The 17,735-nt window shown below is 54.1% G+C and overlaps 2 protein-coding genes and 1 long non-coding RNA gene across 8 annotated transcripts in view; 2 read left to right on the forward strand and 1 right to left on the reverse strand.

Moving 5' to 3' along the window:
* Positions 1–370: 370 nt before the first annotated feature.
* PLD2 (phospholipase D2) lies at positions 371–12,166 on the forward strand. 5 transcript variants are annotated; one of them, XM_089900516.1, is made up of 25 exons: positions 372–393; positions 501–610; positions 699–829; positions 935–1,077; positions 1,503–1,608; positions 1,701–1,766; positions 1,890–1,948; positions 2,096–2,188; positions 2,281–2,433; positions 3,047–3,196; positions 6,106–6,189; positions 6,332–6,410; positions 7,190–7,300; positions 7,481–7,651; positions 8,035–8,161; positions 8,336–8,454; positions 8,545–8,658; positions 8,799–8,903; positions 9,125–9,213; positions 9,318–9,431; positions 9,609–9,658; positions 9,924–10,058; positions 10,284–10,437; positions 10,821–10,935; positions 11,187–12,165. In XM_089900516.1, the coding sequence occupies exons 2-25, from the start codon at positions 502–504 to the stop codon at positions 11,409–11,411; spliced, it is 2,802 nt and encodes a 933-aa protein (XP_089756642.1). In that variant the 5' UTR covers positions 372–393; position 501; the 3' UTR covers positions 11,412–12,165. The 5 variants fall into 5 exon arrangements, with proteins under 5 accessions (XP_089756644.1, XP_089756646.1, XP_089756642.1 ...); XM_089900517.1 differs by having other exon boundaries at positions 9,924–9,983; XM_089900518.1 differs by lacking the exon at positions 2,096–2,188 and having other exon boundaries at positions 371–393; positions 11,187–12,166.
* LOC149744812 (uncharacterized) lies at positions 10,620–16,310 on the reverse strand. The gene is made up of 2 exons (XR_016388873.1): positions 13,411–16,310; positions 10,620–12,181 (listed from the first exon to the last, which is right to left on the reverse strand). It is a non-coding gene; the product is annotated as an uncharacterized LOC149744812 (long non-coding RNA).
* MINK1 (misshapen like kinase 1) overlaps positions 16,231–17,735 on the forward strand; it is a 47,843-nt gene continuing 46,338 nt past the window's right edge. For both annotated transcript variants that reach the window (XM_089900491.1, XM_089900495.1), the window contains exon 1: positions 16,231–16,535. In XM_089900491.1, the coding sequence (XP_089756617.1) occupies positions 16,479–16,535 (57 nt within the window). In that variant the 5' untranslated portion in view covers positions 16,231–16,478. The remainder of the gene's footprint in view (positions 16,536–17,735) is intronic.

Below are 17,735 nucleotides of genomic sequence, written 5' to 3' on the forward strand. Positions count from 1 at the left end.
GGGCGGGGAGGGGAATGAGCTTGGGCTGCGGGTCCTCCTGACTCAGCCTCATGCTCAGAGTTCGGGGTTTCCCTCCCGGGCGAGGAACGCGTAACTTCCTCATTCCCGCCTGGACCCCTTCTTCCAGCTGGCTTGGCCTGGCTGGAGCCCCGGTGGCTCGGGACCCCTGGCAACCCCCGGGGCCCCTCCCCTGGCTTCTGCTCTGCCCCACTTCGGGGCCATCCGGGCCTGGCCGGGTGTTCCTCGGCACCCTGGTTACGGGACGGGAGACGGGACTCAGGCATTCTGGATGCAGGAAGGATCGAGATAGGGGATGGAGATTAGAGGCGGGTTGGCAGGACGTTGCAGACCGATGAGCCATAATCAGAGAGACGGGGAGTCAGCGGGAGCCAGGTGGGGGGTAGCGGGGGACCTGTGGGAGATGGAAGACCGTGGGGTGCGATGGGGGGGCAGGGTTCTGCAAAGCAGGTCACCTTCCTGAGGCCTCCCCATATTCCTAGGATGGCGGCGACCTCCGAGAGCCTCTTCCCCTCTGGGGGTGACCTGGACTCCAGACAGTTACAGATGGAGCCCGATGAGGTGGACACTCTGAAGGAGGGAGAGGACTCAGGTACACAGGGAGGACGCCCTCAGGGAGAGGAGGAGGAGGGGGCTGAGACCTCCTGGAGTCCACATTCTTCCACTTTCTCTCCTGTCAGCTGACCGGATGCACCCCTTTCTGGCCATCTACGACCTCCAGCCTCTGAAAATTCACCCCTTGGTGTTTGCCCCTGGGGTTCCCGTCATAGCCCAGGTGGTGGGCACTGAAAGATACACCAGTGGATCCAAGGTGGCTGGGCTGGCACCAGGGAGGGGGCTAAGGGGAGGGCTGGCCAGAGTGGGGGCTGCCACCCAACCAGGGAACATCCATTCAGTCAGTTCCTCACTCCCCCAGGTGGGCACCTGCACTCTGTATTCTGTCCGCTTGACTCACGGTGACTTTACCTGGACAACCAAGAAGAAGTTCCGTCATTTCCAGGAATTGCATCGGGACCTCCTGAGACACAAAGTCTTGATGAGTCTGCTCCCTCTGGCTCGGTGAGGGGGACAAGACTGCCTCCTGTGAAGGGCAGGTGCCCCCTCACCGCGGGGCAGCATGGGATGTCACTGCCCCAGCCCCCATTGCTGCTTTACGTCTGTCTCATCCCCAGACCACAGCCTTTCCTCCCCCAGCTGCTTTCCTCCCTCAACTCTGGCCACTGGGCCTGCTCCTCTGACCCCGGTTACCAGGAAACCTTCCCTGCTCAGCTCTCCCTGTCCATGGTTCTGGGCCAGTATCTCAGCAGGGCTGGATGCCCAAAGTACCCTTGGCAGCCTCCCACCTTTTCTGTCTCCATCCTCAGGGTAAGGGGCATTCCTTCTGCCAGCCCCTCGCCTCCTCCAAGACCCCACCTCCAGTGCTTCAGGAACCTAGGCACCCATCCTCCCATCCTCCTATTGACCCTCCCCCATCACTTCCACAGCTTTGCCGTTGCTTATTCTCCAACCCAAGAGGCAAACAACAGACAGATGCCCTCTCTACCCCGAGCAGGTCCTGAGGGCTCCGCCAGACATGCATCCAGCAAACAGGTGGGACCGGACACCAGGTCCTCTGGGAAGGTGTTTGGGTGCAAATGGTTCTGGTCCCATCTGTCTCTCCCTCTTTCCCATCGCTACTTCAGAAATACCTGGAGAATTACCTCAACCGCCTCCTGACCATGTCTTTCTACCGCAACTACCATGCCATGGTAAGGTCAAGAGGCTGGTGCCAGGTCTCTTGAGATGGAGCAGGGAGCAGAGGACCAGGGTCGGTAGAGTCTGAGGGGATGAAAATAAGAGTCTCTCCTCTGAGCCTTTTTCTTCCTCTGCAGACAGAGTTTCTGGAAGTCAGTCAGCTGTCCTTTATCCCAGACCTTGGATCCAAAGGACTGTGAGTGTCTGACACCCCTCACCCGCCATCTGCCAATATCTGGATCTCTCCCTGGCTGAAAATAGGGAAAGAGCAGTGCACAGTGGGCTGGAGGTCTGGATCCCTCATCCAGCCTCATCCAACATCTCTTCCTGGTGTTCCCCACAGGGAGGGGGTGATCCGGAAGCGCTCAGGTGGCCACCGTGTTCCTGGCCTCACCTGCTGTGGCCGAGACCAAGTTTGTTATCGCTGGTCCAAGCGGTGAGGCCTGAGCAGAGCTGCTGGGCAGTGGGTGGGGGTGAGGAAGGAGATGCCAGGGGCATGGAGGAATGGTCAGAGCCCTTCCACTCCAGGTGGCTGGTGGTGAAGGACTCCTTCCTGCTGTACATGTGCCTCGAGACTGGCACCATCACATTTGTTCAGCTCTTCGACCCTGGCTTCGAGGTGCAGGTGGGGAAAAGGAGCACAGAGGCACGTTACGGGGTCCGGATCGACACCTCCCACAGGTAAGGCCTCCCTGGTGTGGACAGACACCTGGTGAGTGAAGAGCCAGCCTGGGGCCCTAAGGGGAGTTAAGTGGAAGAGACCATGGAAGAAAGGAAGGCGTTCCCACCTCCCTGGAGCCGGCCATGATTTGGAACCAGAGAACTGTTCTAGTCAGATGCTTGGGGCTGCTCTTAGAGGCTGGGCGCAGAGAAAGAGAGTTGAGTATAAGCCTGGGGGAAGGACTTTTGGTGCAAAAGATAGGGCACTGCATTCATCCATTTATTCATTCAACAAACTTAAGGGACTTCCCTGGTGGTCCAGTGGTTAAGATGCCATGCTTCCACTGCAAGGGGAGCAGGTTTGATCCCTGGTCATGGAACTAAGATCCCACATGTAGTGCAGCATGGCCAAAAAAACCCCCAAAAAGACAAAAAAACAAACTTAAGTGGCTGGCACAATACTAGGTGCCACGGACCCAACTGTGAATAAGGCAGATACACTCCCTGTCCCTGTGAAGTCAAGTAGGGACTAAGGGAAGAGGTAGGAAAGAGGTGATAGCTAAAGGGGAGGTTTCTGGGCCAGGCCAGAGGTGTGGAGGGTGAGGACTGTGGTCCACCCATTGTTCCCATCCAGGTCCTTGATTCTCAAGTGCAGCAGCTACCGGCAGGCACGGTGGTGGGCCCAGGAGATCGCTGAGCTGGCCCATGGCCCGGGCAGAGACTTTGTACAGATGCACCGGCACGAAAGCTACGCTCCACCTCGGCCTGGGACCCTGGCCCGGTGGTGAGACACTGACATCCTTTCTGAAATCGTCAGTGGCCTTTTCGACCTCCTTGGTTTCTCTGAGTCCTTGATCCTCTTTATCTCCTCTGACCCCTTCTGACCTCAATAACCTCCCCCTTTGACTTCTCAAATTTCCCTGACCCCCTGACCTGTTTAATCATGCTGATCCCTCTGATTCCCCTCTGATCTTTCTGAACCCCAAACTGGGTAATCTCTGACCCCGACCTCTCTGACCTCCTGTGACCTTTTTAATCTCCTTTCACCACACTGACCCTCTCTGTTCTCAGTGATCTCAAATGTCTCTGATTTATTCGTCCATTTAATAAACATTTTCTGAGCACCCACTATGTGCCAGGTCCAGTGGCAGGGATAAGACTCAGTAGGTGATTCAGTCCCGAAACAATGGGAGTTTGCCACGCTGGTGGTAGGTATAGGGTACCAAGCACAGAGGAGGGACATCTGCCCCAGCATAGGATGTCAGGACTGGCTTCTAGAAGGCAGTAACCCTGAGGTTAACCTTAGCAAGATAAAGAAAATGGAGAAGGGCAGTCCGTGCAGAGAAGCTAGAAATAGCCCAGCGTGTTTGGGAACCACAAAGACTGACCATTGTTGCAGCGTGAGGAGCAGTGGTCAGTAAAGAGTCTGGGGGTCGCAGGGTCTGATCAGTGCCACTCCCACTAAGCTGAGGGGGTTAACCTTTATCATAGGCAGAGAGGAGTCATGGAAAGAATTTTTCTTGGAGGTGGTGTTGAGATTTTTTTAATTGGAGTATAATTGCTTTACAATGTTGTGTTAGTTTCTGCTGTACAACAAAGTGAATCAGCAATATGTATACATATAACCCCATATCCCCTCCCTGTTGAGCCTCCCTCCCACCCTCCCTACAGGGAGATCAGCTCAATGCTTTGTGACGACCTAGAGGGGTGGGATAGAGATTTATTGATTTATTTATTTATTTATTTTAAAAACTTATTTATTTTATTTATTTTTGGCTGTGTTGGGTCTTCGTTGCTGCGCTAGCACTTTCTCTAGTCGCAGCAAGCAGGGGCTACTCTTCGTTGCGGTGTGCAGGCTTCTCATTGCGGTGGCTTCTCTTGTTGCGGAGCACGGGCTCTAGGTGCACAGGCTTCAGTAGCTGTGGCACACGGGCTCAGTAGTTGTGGCTCGCGGGCTCTAGAGCACAGGCTCCGTAGTTGTGGCGCACGGGCTTAGTTGCTCTGCGGCATGTGGGATCTTCCCGGACCAGGGCTCGAACCCGTGTCCCCTGAATAGGCAGGAGGATTCCCAGCCACTGCGCCACCAGGGAAGCCTGAGATTTATTTTTTAACATAAGAACTGATCATAGCTAATACTTTTGTAGCACTTAGTGTGTGCCAGAAACCATTCTGAGTGTTTTATGTTTATGAACTTACAACAGCCCCGTGAAGCAGGTACAGTTGTTATATCCACTTTACAGGTGAGAAAACTGAGGCAAGGAGAAGTTAAGTAACTTGTCAATGTCACACACCTTGTAAACAGTGGAACCAGGATTCAAATCCAGCTAGTCTGGGTCAAGACCCTGCTCTTCACCATCAAACAGGACTGTTAGTTATTAAAAGTCTAACAATATGGAAACATATTAAGTAAAAAAATTAAAGTTCACTGCACAAGCCTTTACCCCCTGGCCCTTAGTTCTTCTCTACACTCCCTCCCCCAAATCCCATTTTTCTCCCCAGAAGTAATCCTGGTGATAGTTTGATATTTATTCTCCCAGATGTTTTCCTGCATATTTTCATGTGCTTAGCATATATGTTACTTTTTGTTTTAATGTAAATGAGATCATGCACTCTCTGTTTTATTTTTTTCACTTAACACGTGTTAGAGACTAGGCATTTACATTATTTCCCACTTTCAGTCTTATAAACGATACTACAATGAACATAATCTTTGGTTAAGCACTTAATAGGATTTCTTCCTAGATATAGAATTACGAAGTGCATTTAATGGTATCGGGGGTATGTGGATTTAATGTTCTGATAAGTAATACCAAACTGTCCTCTAAAAAAGCTATAAAACCAATGTATATTCTCACAAACTATGAGAATACTCACTTCCCCACATGCTAATATTGAACGTAACCTGCAATTTTATTTTTTGCCAATCTAGTGAATTTAAAAAGTGTTATTCATTTTAATATCAATTTCCTTGTTTAGTGATGAAGTTGAACATCTTTTCATCTATGATTGGCCATTTTCCCCCTGTGAACTATCAGTTCTCTTTTTTTTTTTTTCTGGCCGTGCTGTGCGGCTTGTGGGACCCTGTTCCCCAACCAGGGACCAAACCCGTGCCCTCCGCGGTGAAAGCACTTTTCTTTGTTCAGTTGGCCCATATGTCTTTTTTTTTTTTTTTTTTTTTTTTGCGGTACACGGGCCTCTTACTGCTGTGGCCTCTCCTGCTGTGGAGCACAGGCTCCGGACGCGCAGGCTCAGCGGCCATGGCCCACGGGCCCAGCCACTCCGCGGCATGTGGGCTCCTCCCAGACCAGGGCACGAACCCGTGTCCCCTGCATCGGCAGGCCGACCCTCAACCGCTGTGCCACCAGGGAAGCCCCCTATATGTCTTTTTTTTTTTTTTCCCCTATATGTCTTTTTGTTATTGATATGTTGGAACTCTTTATATGTGATGTATTAATCTTCCCAATCTTTAGTCATTTTCTTTGGTTTGTTGTGTCTTTTGTAGTTTGTAATTTTATTTAGCTCGTACTGGCAAGTTTATCCCACTTTGGTATATCTGCTACTGTCTGACCTCTGTGAGCACTCTTGGTCTTTGACCCTGCTGTCGCCCCTGGCCTGTGAGTGTCCTCCGGGCTTCGCTCCCCGGAGCTTTCTGGCTTCTGGCTCCCCTGACCTCCTTGGCTCGGCCTCCCCCAGGTTTGTGAATGGGGCAGGTTACTTTGCTGCTGCAGCTGATGCCATCCTGCGAGCTCAAGAGGAGATTTTCATCACAGACTGGTGGTAAGTGGGGGAAAAGCCTGAGCAGGAAGCGGTAGGATAGGGCCTGCAACGCATCGGCTTATGGGTCAGAAAAGGAGTGGAAGGGGAGGAGTGGCTGTTGTCGGGAGCTTAGCTTGCCCTTACCCGCTGCCCTGAATCCCAGGTTGAGTCCTGAGATTTACCTGAAGCGTCCGGCCCGTTCGGATGACTGGAGACTGGACATTATGCTCAAGAAGAAGGCGGTGAGGAGAGTGGTTGGGCTGGAGGGGAAGCATGGTGGCGGGGTGGCCTGTGGGTGGAGATTGGTTAGAAGGGACTGTAGCATGGGGGAAGGCAGGGAATCTGAAACTTGAGGAGGAGGAAATATGCCCATCCTGGCTCAGTGTCTGGCAAACATCACCGCCTCCCCTTCCCTAAGGAGAACTGACACCTCCCTGTTCTTGCCCTTCCTCTACCTGGTATAGACTTTCCTCCCAGTATCCATTACACTCTGTTGTGTTACTGCAGGGTGGACATGTCTGTCTCTCTCCCTGGGCTGATCAATATCACTAGTTCCAATACAAGGCATAGTGTCTGCTATGTTGGGAGCATCCATAGATGTTGATGGGTGGGAGGAAAGATATGTGGATGATGGAGAGTGGGTGGGCGAATGGATGGCTAGATGATGGAAAGAGAGATAGATAGAAGGATATGAGGTTGGGAAGGTGGATCAGTAGGAGAGTGGGTAGGTAGATGGATGAATGATAGATGGTAGATAAGGGGATGAGTAAATTTTGGGGAAAATGGGTGGATAGATAATGCTGGGTAGGTGGGTAGATGTGTGGATGGGTGAGCAGATAGATGATATTCAATCTAGGTTTGCTGTAAGCATCAAATCAGGGTGTAAGTGGCAGAGCTTTGAGGATCTCCACACAGGGAGGAGGAATATACAGGAATCCTGAGCATGGGGAAGGGTTTGGGAGGGTGGGAAGGGGTCATTCCGAGAGAGGCATTAGGATCTGATTCCCTCACTGACCACCAGGAGGAGGGTGTCCGGGTGTCCGTACTGCTGTTTAAGGAAGTGGAGTTGGCCTTGGCCATCAACAGTGGCTATAGCAAGAAGGTTCTAATGCTACTGCATCCCAACATAAAGGTGACTTTCAGGCCTCAGAGACCCCTTCTCTGCAGCCCTCCTCACCACACTTTCCCATCCCCTCAACCCTCCCTTTTCTGGAACATCTCATCCTTCCATCTTTCCATTCTCTCCCCCAACGCCTCCTCTTTCTTCTCCCACCTAAGCTCACTCTCCTGAACTCCCCCATACCTGCTCCAGGTGATGCGCCACCCAAACCAGGTGACTCTGTGGGCCCATCATGAGAAGCTCCTGGTGGTGGACCAAGTAGTGGCCTTCTTGGGGGGGCTGGACCTCGCCTATGGCCGCTGGGATGACCTGCACTACAGACTGACTGACCTTCGGGACTCCTCTGAGTCAGCTTCCCCCCAGGTAACCCCCCAAGGCCTTCCTGAGCTCCCCCAAACTCAGCTAACCTAAATCCACACCCCTTCCCGGCTCCAGCCTTCCCCTCCAGTCATTCCAAGCCCACATTCAGGGTTCCTTGGCCTTTCTGGGACCCCAAGAACCTGCTTTGAATATACTATGACCCAGTCCCCTCCCCATGTCCGTTACCCACCCCTCCCCCCATTCCTCTAGGGATTTCAAATGCATCTGAAGGGGAGGATCGGGGAATCAAACTCTCTCTGCTTCATTCTTACTCTGTGTGTCTCTCTGTCTCCCAGTCTCCCAGTGCTCCTTTCTTCTCTTTGGCCTGGCTCTGTACAGCCCCATGACCTCTCCTTGCCCCTGGCTTGGGTGTGTTCCCCCTACAGCCTCCCACCTCATGCTCAGACCCTCCAGCTACACCAGACCTCTCTCACAACCAACTCTTCTGGCTGGGCAAGGACTACAGCAATCTTATCACTAAGGACTGGGTCCAGCTGGATCGGCCTTTTGAGGGTAGGGGTCCCCTTCCTCCAAAGCCCGTGAGAGCAGGGAGCAGGGGTAGAAGGCAGGGCTGGGACTGAGGATGGGATGAACTGGGTCAAGGGTAATGCACCCTCCTCCTCTCTGCCCCAAGTGTCCCCAAGAGACCATCCCTGACCTCCCCCCTGACTCTCCTGGGACCCCCAGATTTCATTGACAGGGAGACCACACCCCGGATGCCATGGCGGGATGTCGGGGTGGTGGTCCATGGCTTACCCGCCAGGGACCTTGCCCGGCACTTCATCCAGCGCTGGAATTTCACCAAGGTGCTCGATCCCTCCTGTGAGGCTGGAGGGCGGGAGGGAGCCTGGGGCAGCTCGTCACCTCCCTCTGACTCTGCCATCCCTCTTCCTCAGACCACCAAGGCCAAGTACAAGATACCCAGGTACCCCTACCTGCTGCCCAAGTCCACCAGCACCGCAAACCAGCTCCCTTTCATGCTCCCGGGAGTGCAGTGCGCCACCGTGCAGGTGAGGCTCCGACTTCAGCCTGCCCTCGCCTCCCTCCCTTCAGCCCAATGCCCCGGCCCACTCTCCCTGACCTGAGAGCCCCCGCCAGACCCCTCCTCTCCCGGGCTCAGGAGCCACATCATATTTGCCGTCCCCCCCAGGTCTTGCGGTCAGTGGACCGCTGGTCAGCGGGGACCTTGGAGAACTCCATCCTCAATGCCTACCTGCACACCATCAGGGAGAGCCAGCACTTCCTCTACATTGAGGTCTGACCGGGGTGAGGGTGGGGCAGAGAATGGAGGGGACATCCCAGGGGAGAGACTTAGGATGTCAGTGGCATCAATCGTTGAGGACTGACGTACTGGGCCTGGAGAAATGCAGAAGCCTGGGGCCAGGGCCTGGAGCCTGGGGGTGGGGATGGCAGCGGGGAGCTGAGGGCAGGGGCTGGGGCCGGACTGCTGATGTCTCTCATTGGTCCCTGCCCCAGAATCAATTCTTCATTAGCTGCTCAGATGGACGGACGGTGCTGAACAAGGTGGGCGATGAGATTGTGGACAGAATCCTGAAGGCCCACAAGTAAGATAGACCAGCCAGTGTGAGGATTGTGGGCGTGGTTTAAGCCCAACTGGATGGGTGGGGCTTGGGGGAGAGGTCACACCTCTGACTCCACCCCTCCCCAGACAGGGGCAGTGCTTCCGAGTCTACATGCTTTTGCCCCTGCTCCCCGGGTTCGAGGGCGACATCTCCACAGGTGGTGGTAACTCCATCCAGGCCATTCTGCACTTCACTTACAGGTGACCCCCGGGGCCCCCCTCAGCCAGACTCTGCCTCTCCATGGCCCCATCCTACCTATGCCTCCATCCTGACTCCGTCCTGATCCCTTCTTGCTGGACTTTTGAGGTCCACCTCTCTCCTGACATCCCCCATCTCCTCCCCAGTCTCCACCTCCCTCACCCATTCTCTTCCCTCAGGACGCTGTGTCGTGGGGAATATTCAATTCTACATCGGCTCAAAGCAGCCAGTGAGTGCTGGGAGCTGGGGTTTCAAGCCCTGGACCCCCGGGGAGGGGGCAATTGAGGGACTGGAGCCCCAGGGATGGAGGGAAGGAGGCTATCACTCCTGCATGCTTCTGGGGCTACTGCCTGAGCCCGCAGGTGGCCTTACACTGCAGAAAGAAGTATATAGACCAGGGCTTCTGAAGTGAGGAGGTAGATGGGACAGGGCTCTGTCTGCACATGGAGAGTACCTCTCACCTCACTCCCCTTCCCCCCATCTCTTACTCACAGTGGGGACAGCGTGGCAGGACTATATTTCCATCTGTGGGCTTCGCACACACGGAGAGCTGGGTAGGCACCCGGTCTCAGAGCTCATCTACATCCACAGTAAGATGCTCATTGCAGATGACCGGACAGTCATCATTGGTCAGTGCTGGATCTCGGCCCCCGGCAATGAGAGGAGGGTGGGGAGAAGTGGAGCAGGGCCCAGCCAGGGGCAACGGGATGGAGGTGGGTGATGGAGATTGCAGCTGAGGCCCAACTGGGGATGGAGGCCAAAGAAGGCGTGTTGCCCCCAGGCTGGTTCTTGGGTAGAGGTGATGGGGTCTCCTGGGCTCAGGAGGACGCAGTGTGTCCCGCACCACCCACCAGGCTCCGCAAACATCAATGATCGGAGTTTACTGGGGAAGCGGGACAGTGAGCTGGCCGTGCTGATCGAGGACACGGAGATGGAGGCATCCCTCATGAATGGTGTGGAATATGAGGCGGGCAGGTTTGCCTTGAGTTTGCGGAAACACTGCTTCAGGTAGAGCCGGGGTGGGGTGCTACAGCGTAGTGGGAGAGGTGGAAAGGGGGAGGGTCTGCCTTTTGAGCAAGTGTGAGGATTGCTTAGAGGTAGTGCTGGATTTCCCAAGAGGCAGACTCATCCAGTTTAAGGTACCGGCAAAGCAGGGATACCGAAAAAATGAGAAACAAATATTTCAAAAGTAATTTGGTATATCTTTTAAGGCATTAAAGTAGTCACCAAAGTAGAGACAAATTAAAGCTCTGTTGTACTCGTTTACACTTATTGTACTGTTTAACATTGCTTCTATTTTGAAATACCTGGGTAGGCACATTATAATTTTCTGGTATTCAGGCTTTCAAAGGATCTTAATCTGGCCCTGCTGGGACCCCTTTCTCCCGCAGCGTGATTCTCGGGGCAGATGCCCGGCCGGACCTGGATCTCCGAGACCCTATCTGTGATGAATTCTTCCAGTCGTGGCAAGACACAGCTGAGAGCAATGCCAATATCTATGAGCAGGTGGGCAAGGGGGGTGGGCAGGGGTGCTGGCAGGGGGAAGTTCATGGATTATCCTGTCTAGGGTGGGATAGAGAGGAGCCCCTGCACAGCCATCCTCATAAGAGGATGAGGGTCTGGGGACATCATGGGATTCAGTGGCTCAGGGTCAGTGTAGAGGGATATGGTGGGCATGAGGGCATCTAGCCTAGTTGGGCTTGGACTCTTGGGCAGTCTCCCCAAGCCTTATTGGCTTCCATGCCTCTCGCCCACAGATCTTCCGCTGCCTGCCGTCCAACGCCATTCGCTCCCTGCGGGCACTCCGGGAGTATGTGGCCGTGGAGCCGCTGGCCACGGTCAGCCCTCCCTTGGCCCGGTCTGAACTCACCCAGGTCCAGGGCCACCTGGTCCACTTCCCCCTCAAGTTCCTGGAGGATGAGTCTTTGCTGCCCCCCCTGGGGAGCAAGGAGGGCGTGATACCCCTAGAAGTGTGGACATAGCTGCGGCTCCAGCCCGGGATAGGTCACCAGCCGCTGGGCTCTACCTCATCTGGCTCCCTGCCCCCTCACCCTGAGGACCGAGGGCAGTGCCTTTGAGACCTGGGGGAGGCGGGCATCCCCGGAGGGAACTAGAGAAGTCACAGAGGACCCTTTCTTGAGAAGTAGCCCAAGAGGACACTCTCAAGCCCGGGCTGGGGAGGCAGGAGAGGGTCCAGAGAAGTTCATCCTCCTCGCTGCCCAGTTCAAACCACTGCTACAAAGGAGAAGCAAAACACCTGCCAGGATGCCTGGGGCCAGCCTCCTACTCCAGGAGGACCAGATTCTGCCCTAGGCCTTCCCATCTCTCCCTTCGTCTTCCTGCCCTTGAACGCCCTCCCTGCCCCAGGGCCTTTCCCGGTTCATTACTGCCAAGGTGGAGGGAAGGATGGAGCCACTCCCGGCTTCAGTGCCCATGGTGGGGAGGGGACGGGGGGTGGGGGGATGCACACTAACCCCCCCCACCAGCTGATGACAGGCACTAACTCTGTATCAGTTCAATAAGCGTTTCATAAATAAAAGCCTAGAAAAGGTCCTTGCGGCTTCCTTGGCTGAACTGAGTGCTTGTCTCAGCTGCCCCACCAGGCCTACACACAGCAGCACAGGCCCCTTCATCCTCTCTCCACACCACTGGTTTCTTCTTTCTGTGACTTCAGCTCCGCTCCGCTCGTCTGTGGCTTCGGGAGCTCCGTCAGTAGGTGCTGGGAAGACCAGGTGTGTTCACACAGGGATGCCTGGGTAAAAGAAGGGCGGGGTCAAACCAGGACTCCTGGAGGACAGTGGAGCTGATGGTGCAGCTTCAGGTGAGGGAGGCGCCCAAAGAAGGGCCCAGAGGGGCTGCCTCTTGTTCCTCAAGTGACTGCAAGGGGAGAGGCTTAGCGAAGCCCCTGGGAGTAGATAAGGGTATAAAGCTTGAGGTCAGGAAGAACTGGGCCCAAATCCTGGACTTGTCACTTACTACCTTGGTGACCTTCTCAAGTCACATCACTTCTCTGGGCCTCGGTGATCCCAACTGGGAAATGGGAATAATACTTAATAACTGGCTTGCTGTAAAGATTCAGTCATTGACTTAGATGTTTATTGAGTACCTGCTCTTTGCCAGACACCATTCTAAACTCACAGCAGTGAGTACAACAAAGTCCCCACCCTCGTGGGACAGGCACGTATGTCCTGGAGCTTCAGTGTTCAGTACAGTAGCCACCAGCCACATTTGGCTATTTACATTTAAATTAATTACAATTAGAAATAGGTAAAGATTTAGTTCCTCACTCGCAGCAGCCATGTTTCAAGTGCTCAGGAGCTACTCGTGTCTAGCATATTGGACGGTGCAGGTACAGACCATTTCCGTCATTGCACAGAGTTCAATTGGTTGGCACTGCTCCAGAGGGAAGAGAGAAAATAGATGGTGTAGTCTACAAGAGAATGTAGTTCACACTGGACTGAGGAGGGTTACCTCCCACGGCAGGTGGAGAGAAAAGGATAAGATAACAGGGGTATACAGAGAGAGCTCTTTGAGTGAATTGGTGACTTTTATTTCTTAAGCTGGGTGGTGGGATATGAACTTTATATATTTTTTTCCATATCTTTTTGCATATCTGAAATATTTTGCAATTAGAAAAAAGTTTAGCGCAGTCCTGGATCTTGCCCTTTGTTCCCCCAGCCTCACTCCCCAATCTCAGAATTGACCACAGGAGCAGGAAGAAACAGAGGGGAATAGAGTGAGCAGTTTAGGAGGACTTCCTGGAGGAGGAGTGTGCTTGTGGATGATGGCGTGGAGAGAGGGGATACTGTGGCCTTGCTCCCATCCTCTCCTTTGAGTCCAGCCCTCCGTTCCTCTGAAGAAGCCACTTCCACACAAGAAATTCCCCCTCCCATGTAGAGCCAGTCCCCAGGTACTAATTGGCATTCTGCTAATTAGCCTCATTGTCAGCACTCAGGGCCTCTTTCCCTAAGGGACCATTACCTCATTAACTGCAAGTGGAGTGGAGGCAGCAGCTGCCCCAGGGCTGGGCCAGGGGGAGGTGGGCTTCTGCTTCGTACTGTCTGCTGGTCTATCTGCTCCCCACTCATTGGTCCTGGAGTTTCTTGAATGGAGGCCCGCACAGTGTAGGGAAAAAAAGCAGTGGGCCTGCAATCAGAAGAGTTGCCTCTAGACCCAGGGTGAAGAGAATGAATCCAGCCTCCCAAGGTGGGTGGGAGGCCCTGAGGGTGATTGGGTCTGTGCAAAATGTCCAACCCCCAGGGATCCAAAATTTGTCTTATTTTTATCTATTTATTTATTTTTGGCTGCGTTGGGTCTTCCCCGCTGTGCGCGGGCCTCCTCCAGCTGAGGTGCGCAGGTTTCCCATCGCGGCGGCCTCTCCCGTTGCGGAGCACGGGCCCCGGAGCGCAGGAACCTGTGTCCCCTGAACTGGCAGGTGGATTCCCAACCACTGCGCCACCAGGGAAGCCCTAAAATTTGTCTTATTTTTAATAGTTTAACTTTCCTTGATGCCTGATCCAGGGCTTCCTCTACCACATTGTCTCTTTTAAAGTTATTATGGACAATTTCATATATACATAAAAGTAGAGAATAGACTGATGAAACCTCAGGTACCCACACATCAATACTGCAGCTTCAATAATTATCAGCACAGGGCCAATCTTGTTTCTCTATCCTCCCCACCCCCCAGGTTAGACTGCCTCTTGAGGTTTGGGTGGCCATCTGTCCTACCTCTGTGATCTTAATTTGCTCATTCTTTGATTCAGTATGTCTTTATTAAACACTGCCTGAGTCAGGCATTGGTAAATTTACTGAGGACCTTGAATCTACCAAGTGCTTCACATACCTAATTTTATTTTATCCTAACCTTCCTGTTATTATCTCTATTTTACAGATGATAGAATTGAACCTGAGAGATTAATGATTTGCACAAAGCACTGTGTTTTTTCCTACTATCCCATGCTCTTGTCCTGGAGTTACTGTATTTCACAGTGCCTACCCAGACACAGAGGCCTTCATTCACTTGCATGTTACTGAACCTCTAGTGGGTGCCAGGCCCTGTGTTGAACAAGGCTGACATAATTCTTGCCTTTAAGGAGATTCAACATTTACAATTCAAAGTGTTAAATGTTACTATGGGTTGAAGCCAGGTAGCTAAAACAGAAGAGCCAAACTCAGTCTCAGGAAGTCTTCATGGAGGAGGTGATTTAGACATGAAGGACAAAGCAAAAGTCAGTGAGAATGGGCATGGTCAGAATATTCTGGGGGAGAAGAAATGGTTGAGGAGGGTCTTTTGAGTTCTGGGAACTGCATGTAGAGGATTTCCATATGGCTAGAATATGTGAGGTTGAACGGTAGAGTACTGAAAAACAGGGCAGGAGAAGCAGGCAGAATCTTGAAGGATCATGGTTGCCACACTTGAGGCTCCAAAGACAGTGGGGAGCTAGTGAAAGATCTTAAACAGAAGAGTGACATCAGATTTGAGTTTTAGAAAAATCATGCACTCTGAGTATAGAGAATTGACCTAAGGAGGTCAGTCAAGAAGACCAAGTAGGAGGCTAATAAGAGTATTGGAGGTAGGTGATGATTATAGCTTGGACAAGGACAACAGCAAGGTAAACTGGGCGTGGCGGGGGGGGGGCGGGAGAGGAGCAAGACTGGATGTGCATCGGAATGTGCAAAGGAGAAGGGTCCAGAAAGGAGGATGTCTGCCTCTTTCCAAGGACTTTTCATTCAAACTCTTCTAAGTGATGTTTACATTAAGGCTGACAGTGGGGTCTTTTGGAGATACCATCATTGCTGGAAGTGATCTCAAAGATCAAACGGCCTTCTCTTTCTTTCAAATTCACAATGAAAGAAAGGCCCAGAGAAGCAAAGCAACTTGTTCAAGGTCACACAGCATGTCAGTGGCAGAACATGACTCCTTGTTCTTTATATAGCATTACCCAGCCTCCAGTGAGGCTAATGGCTGGGGGTGCTACGCCAACATGACTAGACCTGAGGTGACCCAAGCAAGATTTGAAGGGGCTGGACATAGATCCCTTCTCCTCCCTTCCACCTCCCTTTGCCACCCCCTCCCCCTCGCACAGCTCCAGGGATCAGTCAATGAATAATTGTTGAAACAGTTCCTATGTACAGAACAAGAGGTGCAGAGACAAAGGTCTGCGGTAGGATTCCCTATCCTGAGATCTGAGATCCCCTTCTCAACCCTCCCCACTGCAGCCGGGGAAGGGGGTCAGGGGCATTCCTGAGGCAGCCAGTCCTCTTCTCCACTCCCCATCCCCCAGGTGGTTTCTCCAGCCGAGTTCTCACGAAGAGGCCCCTCCCTCAGCGGCTCCACTGTTGCCATGGCAATTAGGTGGGTGGACAGCCCATCCTATCTAGAGACCACCCAGCCCTCGCGTGGGGAGTTACCATAACAACCCCCCTAGTAATAGAGGGTGTTGGGTCCCGCCCCCCTCCCCCCGCAAATAGAGCGGTGGGTGGCTTGATTGGCAGCTGGGCACACGAAAGAGGAGGGAAAGGGAAGGAAAGGCGTCAAAGGAGAGATCAGAAGGAAACGGGGGAGAGAAAGGGCAAAAAATACGGGGAGGGAAGGAAACGCGTGTGCGCACGCGCACCAGCTGGTGGGCGCGCTCCCCGGCGGTCCCGGCCACCGCCCACTTCTTTCACGCTAGGCTCGCGCGGTCGCTCAGTCCTCGCGCGCGCCTTTCGCTCTCTCTCCTGCGCCTGCGCGCAGGTGTCGGCGTCGAGGGGGAGGGGGAACCCGGCGCGCTCGCGTCACGTTCCCTCTTCCACCCTCCCCGGTGCTCGGCCATTCTGCGCCTGCGCGGGAGAGTCGGGAGGCTCGGGTTGCAGGCTCTGGGGCGATATCGCCTGTCAGTCGGTGGGTCGGTCTTCCCGCCGGCCTTCCCCCTCCCGGTTCTCCGCGGGAGGCGCGGTGGAGTCCGCCCCCGGGATCCCCCGATGGGGGAGAAGCGGCGACGGCGGCAGCGGAATAACCGAGCCGGAGCGTGAGCGGCCCCGGGGCCCCGTTCCCGGCGGAGGCCATGGGCGACCCAGCCCCCGCCCGCAGCCTGGACGACATCGACCTGTCCGCCCTGCGGGTGAGCGCGCTGCCCCCCAGCCTCGCCCCGCGGCGACCCCCGCCCCCTTCCGGGCGCCCGCTGCTGCCAGGCCTCCGCCCTCCGCTCCCCTACGCTCTCCACGCGCTGCAGATTCTGGGAGCCAGTTCGGTCCCCGCCCTGGGGTGCTCCGCCCCCATTCTTCCCTCCTCCTCTACCTTTACTCAGGTTCCGGATCCCCTTCCTCCCAGATGTTTGAGGGTCACCCTCTGGTTCTCCTGAGCTTGCAGAATCTTTACCGTGATGCCCCTCCCTGGCCCCTGACATGCTTTGAGGCCTCTTTCCCCCCTTGCTCCTACTTAGCTCTTCTTCCTCCCCCTCCTATTTTTCGGCTCCTCGAATTTTGACTTTGCCACAGCCTTGCCAGCCTCCCCCTCATCACCCTTTCTCCTCCTCGCCCAGCCCTGAATTGCATCTCTTCCCGGTCGGCAGGCACTTCAGCCTCCCCTCTCCGCCGCACACCTCCTACCGCCGCCCTCATCCCCTGCTCAGCTCTCCCCGTGCCTTGGCGTTTCAAGTGCAGCAGTCCAGAACCAGGCATTTCCGGTCTCAGGGTCCCCGCATATTACATTACCAACTCTGCAGCAGCGTGGGGCTGGGAGGAAAGACAAGTGCACTGGGGGAGGAGGGGACGCGTTTCTTGTCTTCAGAAACTCTGGCCTGGGCTGGGAAGAGGATGTTTATATGTCTGTACACACACAAACACATGCAGCATGTGGTTTGGAAAAGCCTGGGTATTCTTGGTTTTGCTGGAGGGAGGGGGAGGCGATGGAGATTTCTCCAGGGAGGGGTTCATTAGAAAAGGGATCAGAGGAAACAACTGCAGCAGGAATTTCTTCGAAATAGTCGTTTTCCCTCCTGGGGCTCTTGCATGCCCTCATTTGGGGGCTTTCAGCAGCATTTATATGTTTTTCTTCAGCAGGGAGCCCTGGCTTAAGGGGCAACTGAGTGGTTTCAAGGTGAAGACTCCCGCCTGTCCCCCAGGGGGTGTTTTTGTCCTGTGTCCTTCCGGCTTTCTCAACAGGCCAAGGTGTTGGGGAGAGCAAGATTTCCCATCTCTGGGTTAGCTGCTCTGGAGGCCCCTGTTGAAATCGTCTTCTGGCTTTTCAGTTAGCCAGGGAACATGGCCAGTAGTGGGAAAAGGCGGTCAGCCACACAGGTGCCCCGGATATGACTGGAGGG

Source organism: Delphinapterus leucas, chromosome 19, assembly GCF_059928025.1.
Source record: "Delphinapterus leucas isolate spDelLeu-1000000601 "Yukka" chromosome 19, BTC_Dleu_Yukka2, whole genome shotgun sequence".
NCBI lineage: Eukaryota > Metazoa > Chordata > Mammalia > Artiodactyla > Monodontidae > Delphinapterus > Delphinapterus leucas.

Coding starts and splice junctions, on each gene's coding strand:
- PLD2 (XM_089900516.1), top strand. CDS start 502: ATGGCGGCGACCTCCGAGAGCCTCTTCCCCTCTGGGGGTGACCTGGAC. Junction 1,078..1,502: donor AGTCTGCTCCCTCTGGCTCG/GTGAGGGGGACA, acceptor TCACTTCCACAG/CTTTGCCGTTGCTTATTCTC. Junction 6,411..7,189: donor TTATGCTCAAGAAGAAGGCG/GTGAGGAGAGTG, acceptor ACTGACCACCAG/GAGGAGGGTGTCCGGGTGTC.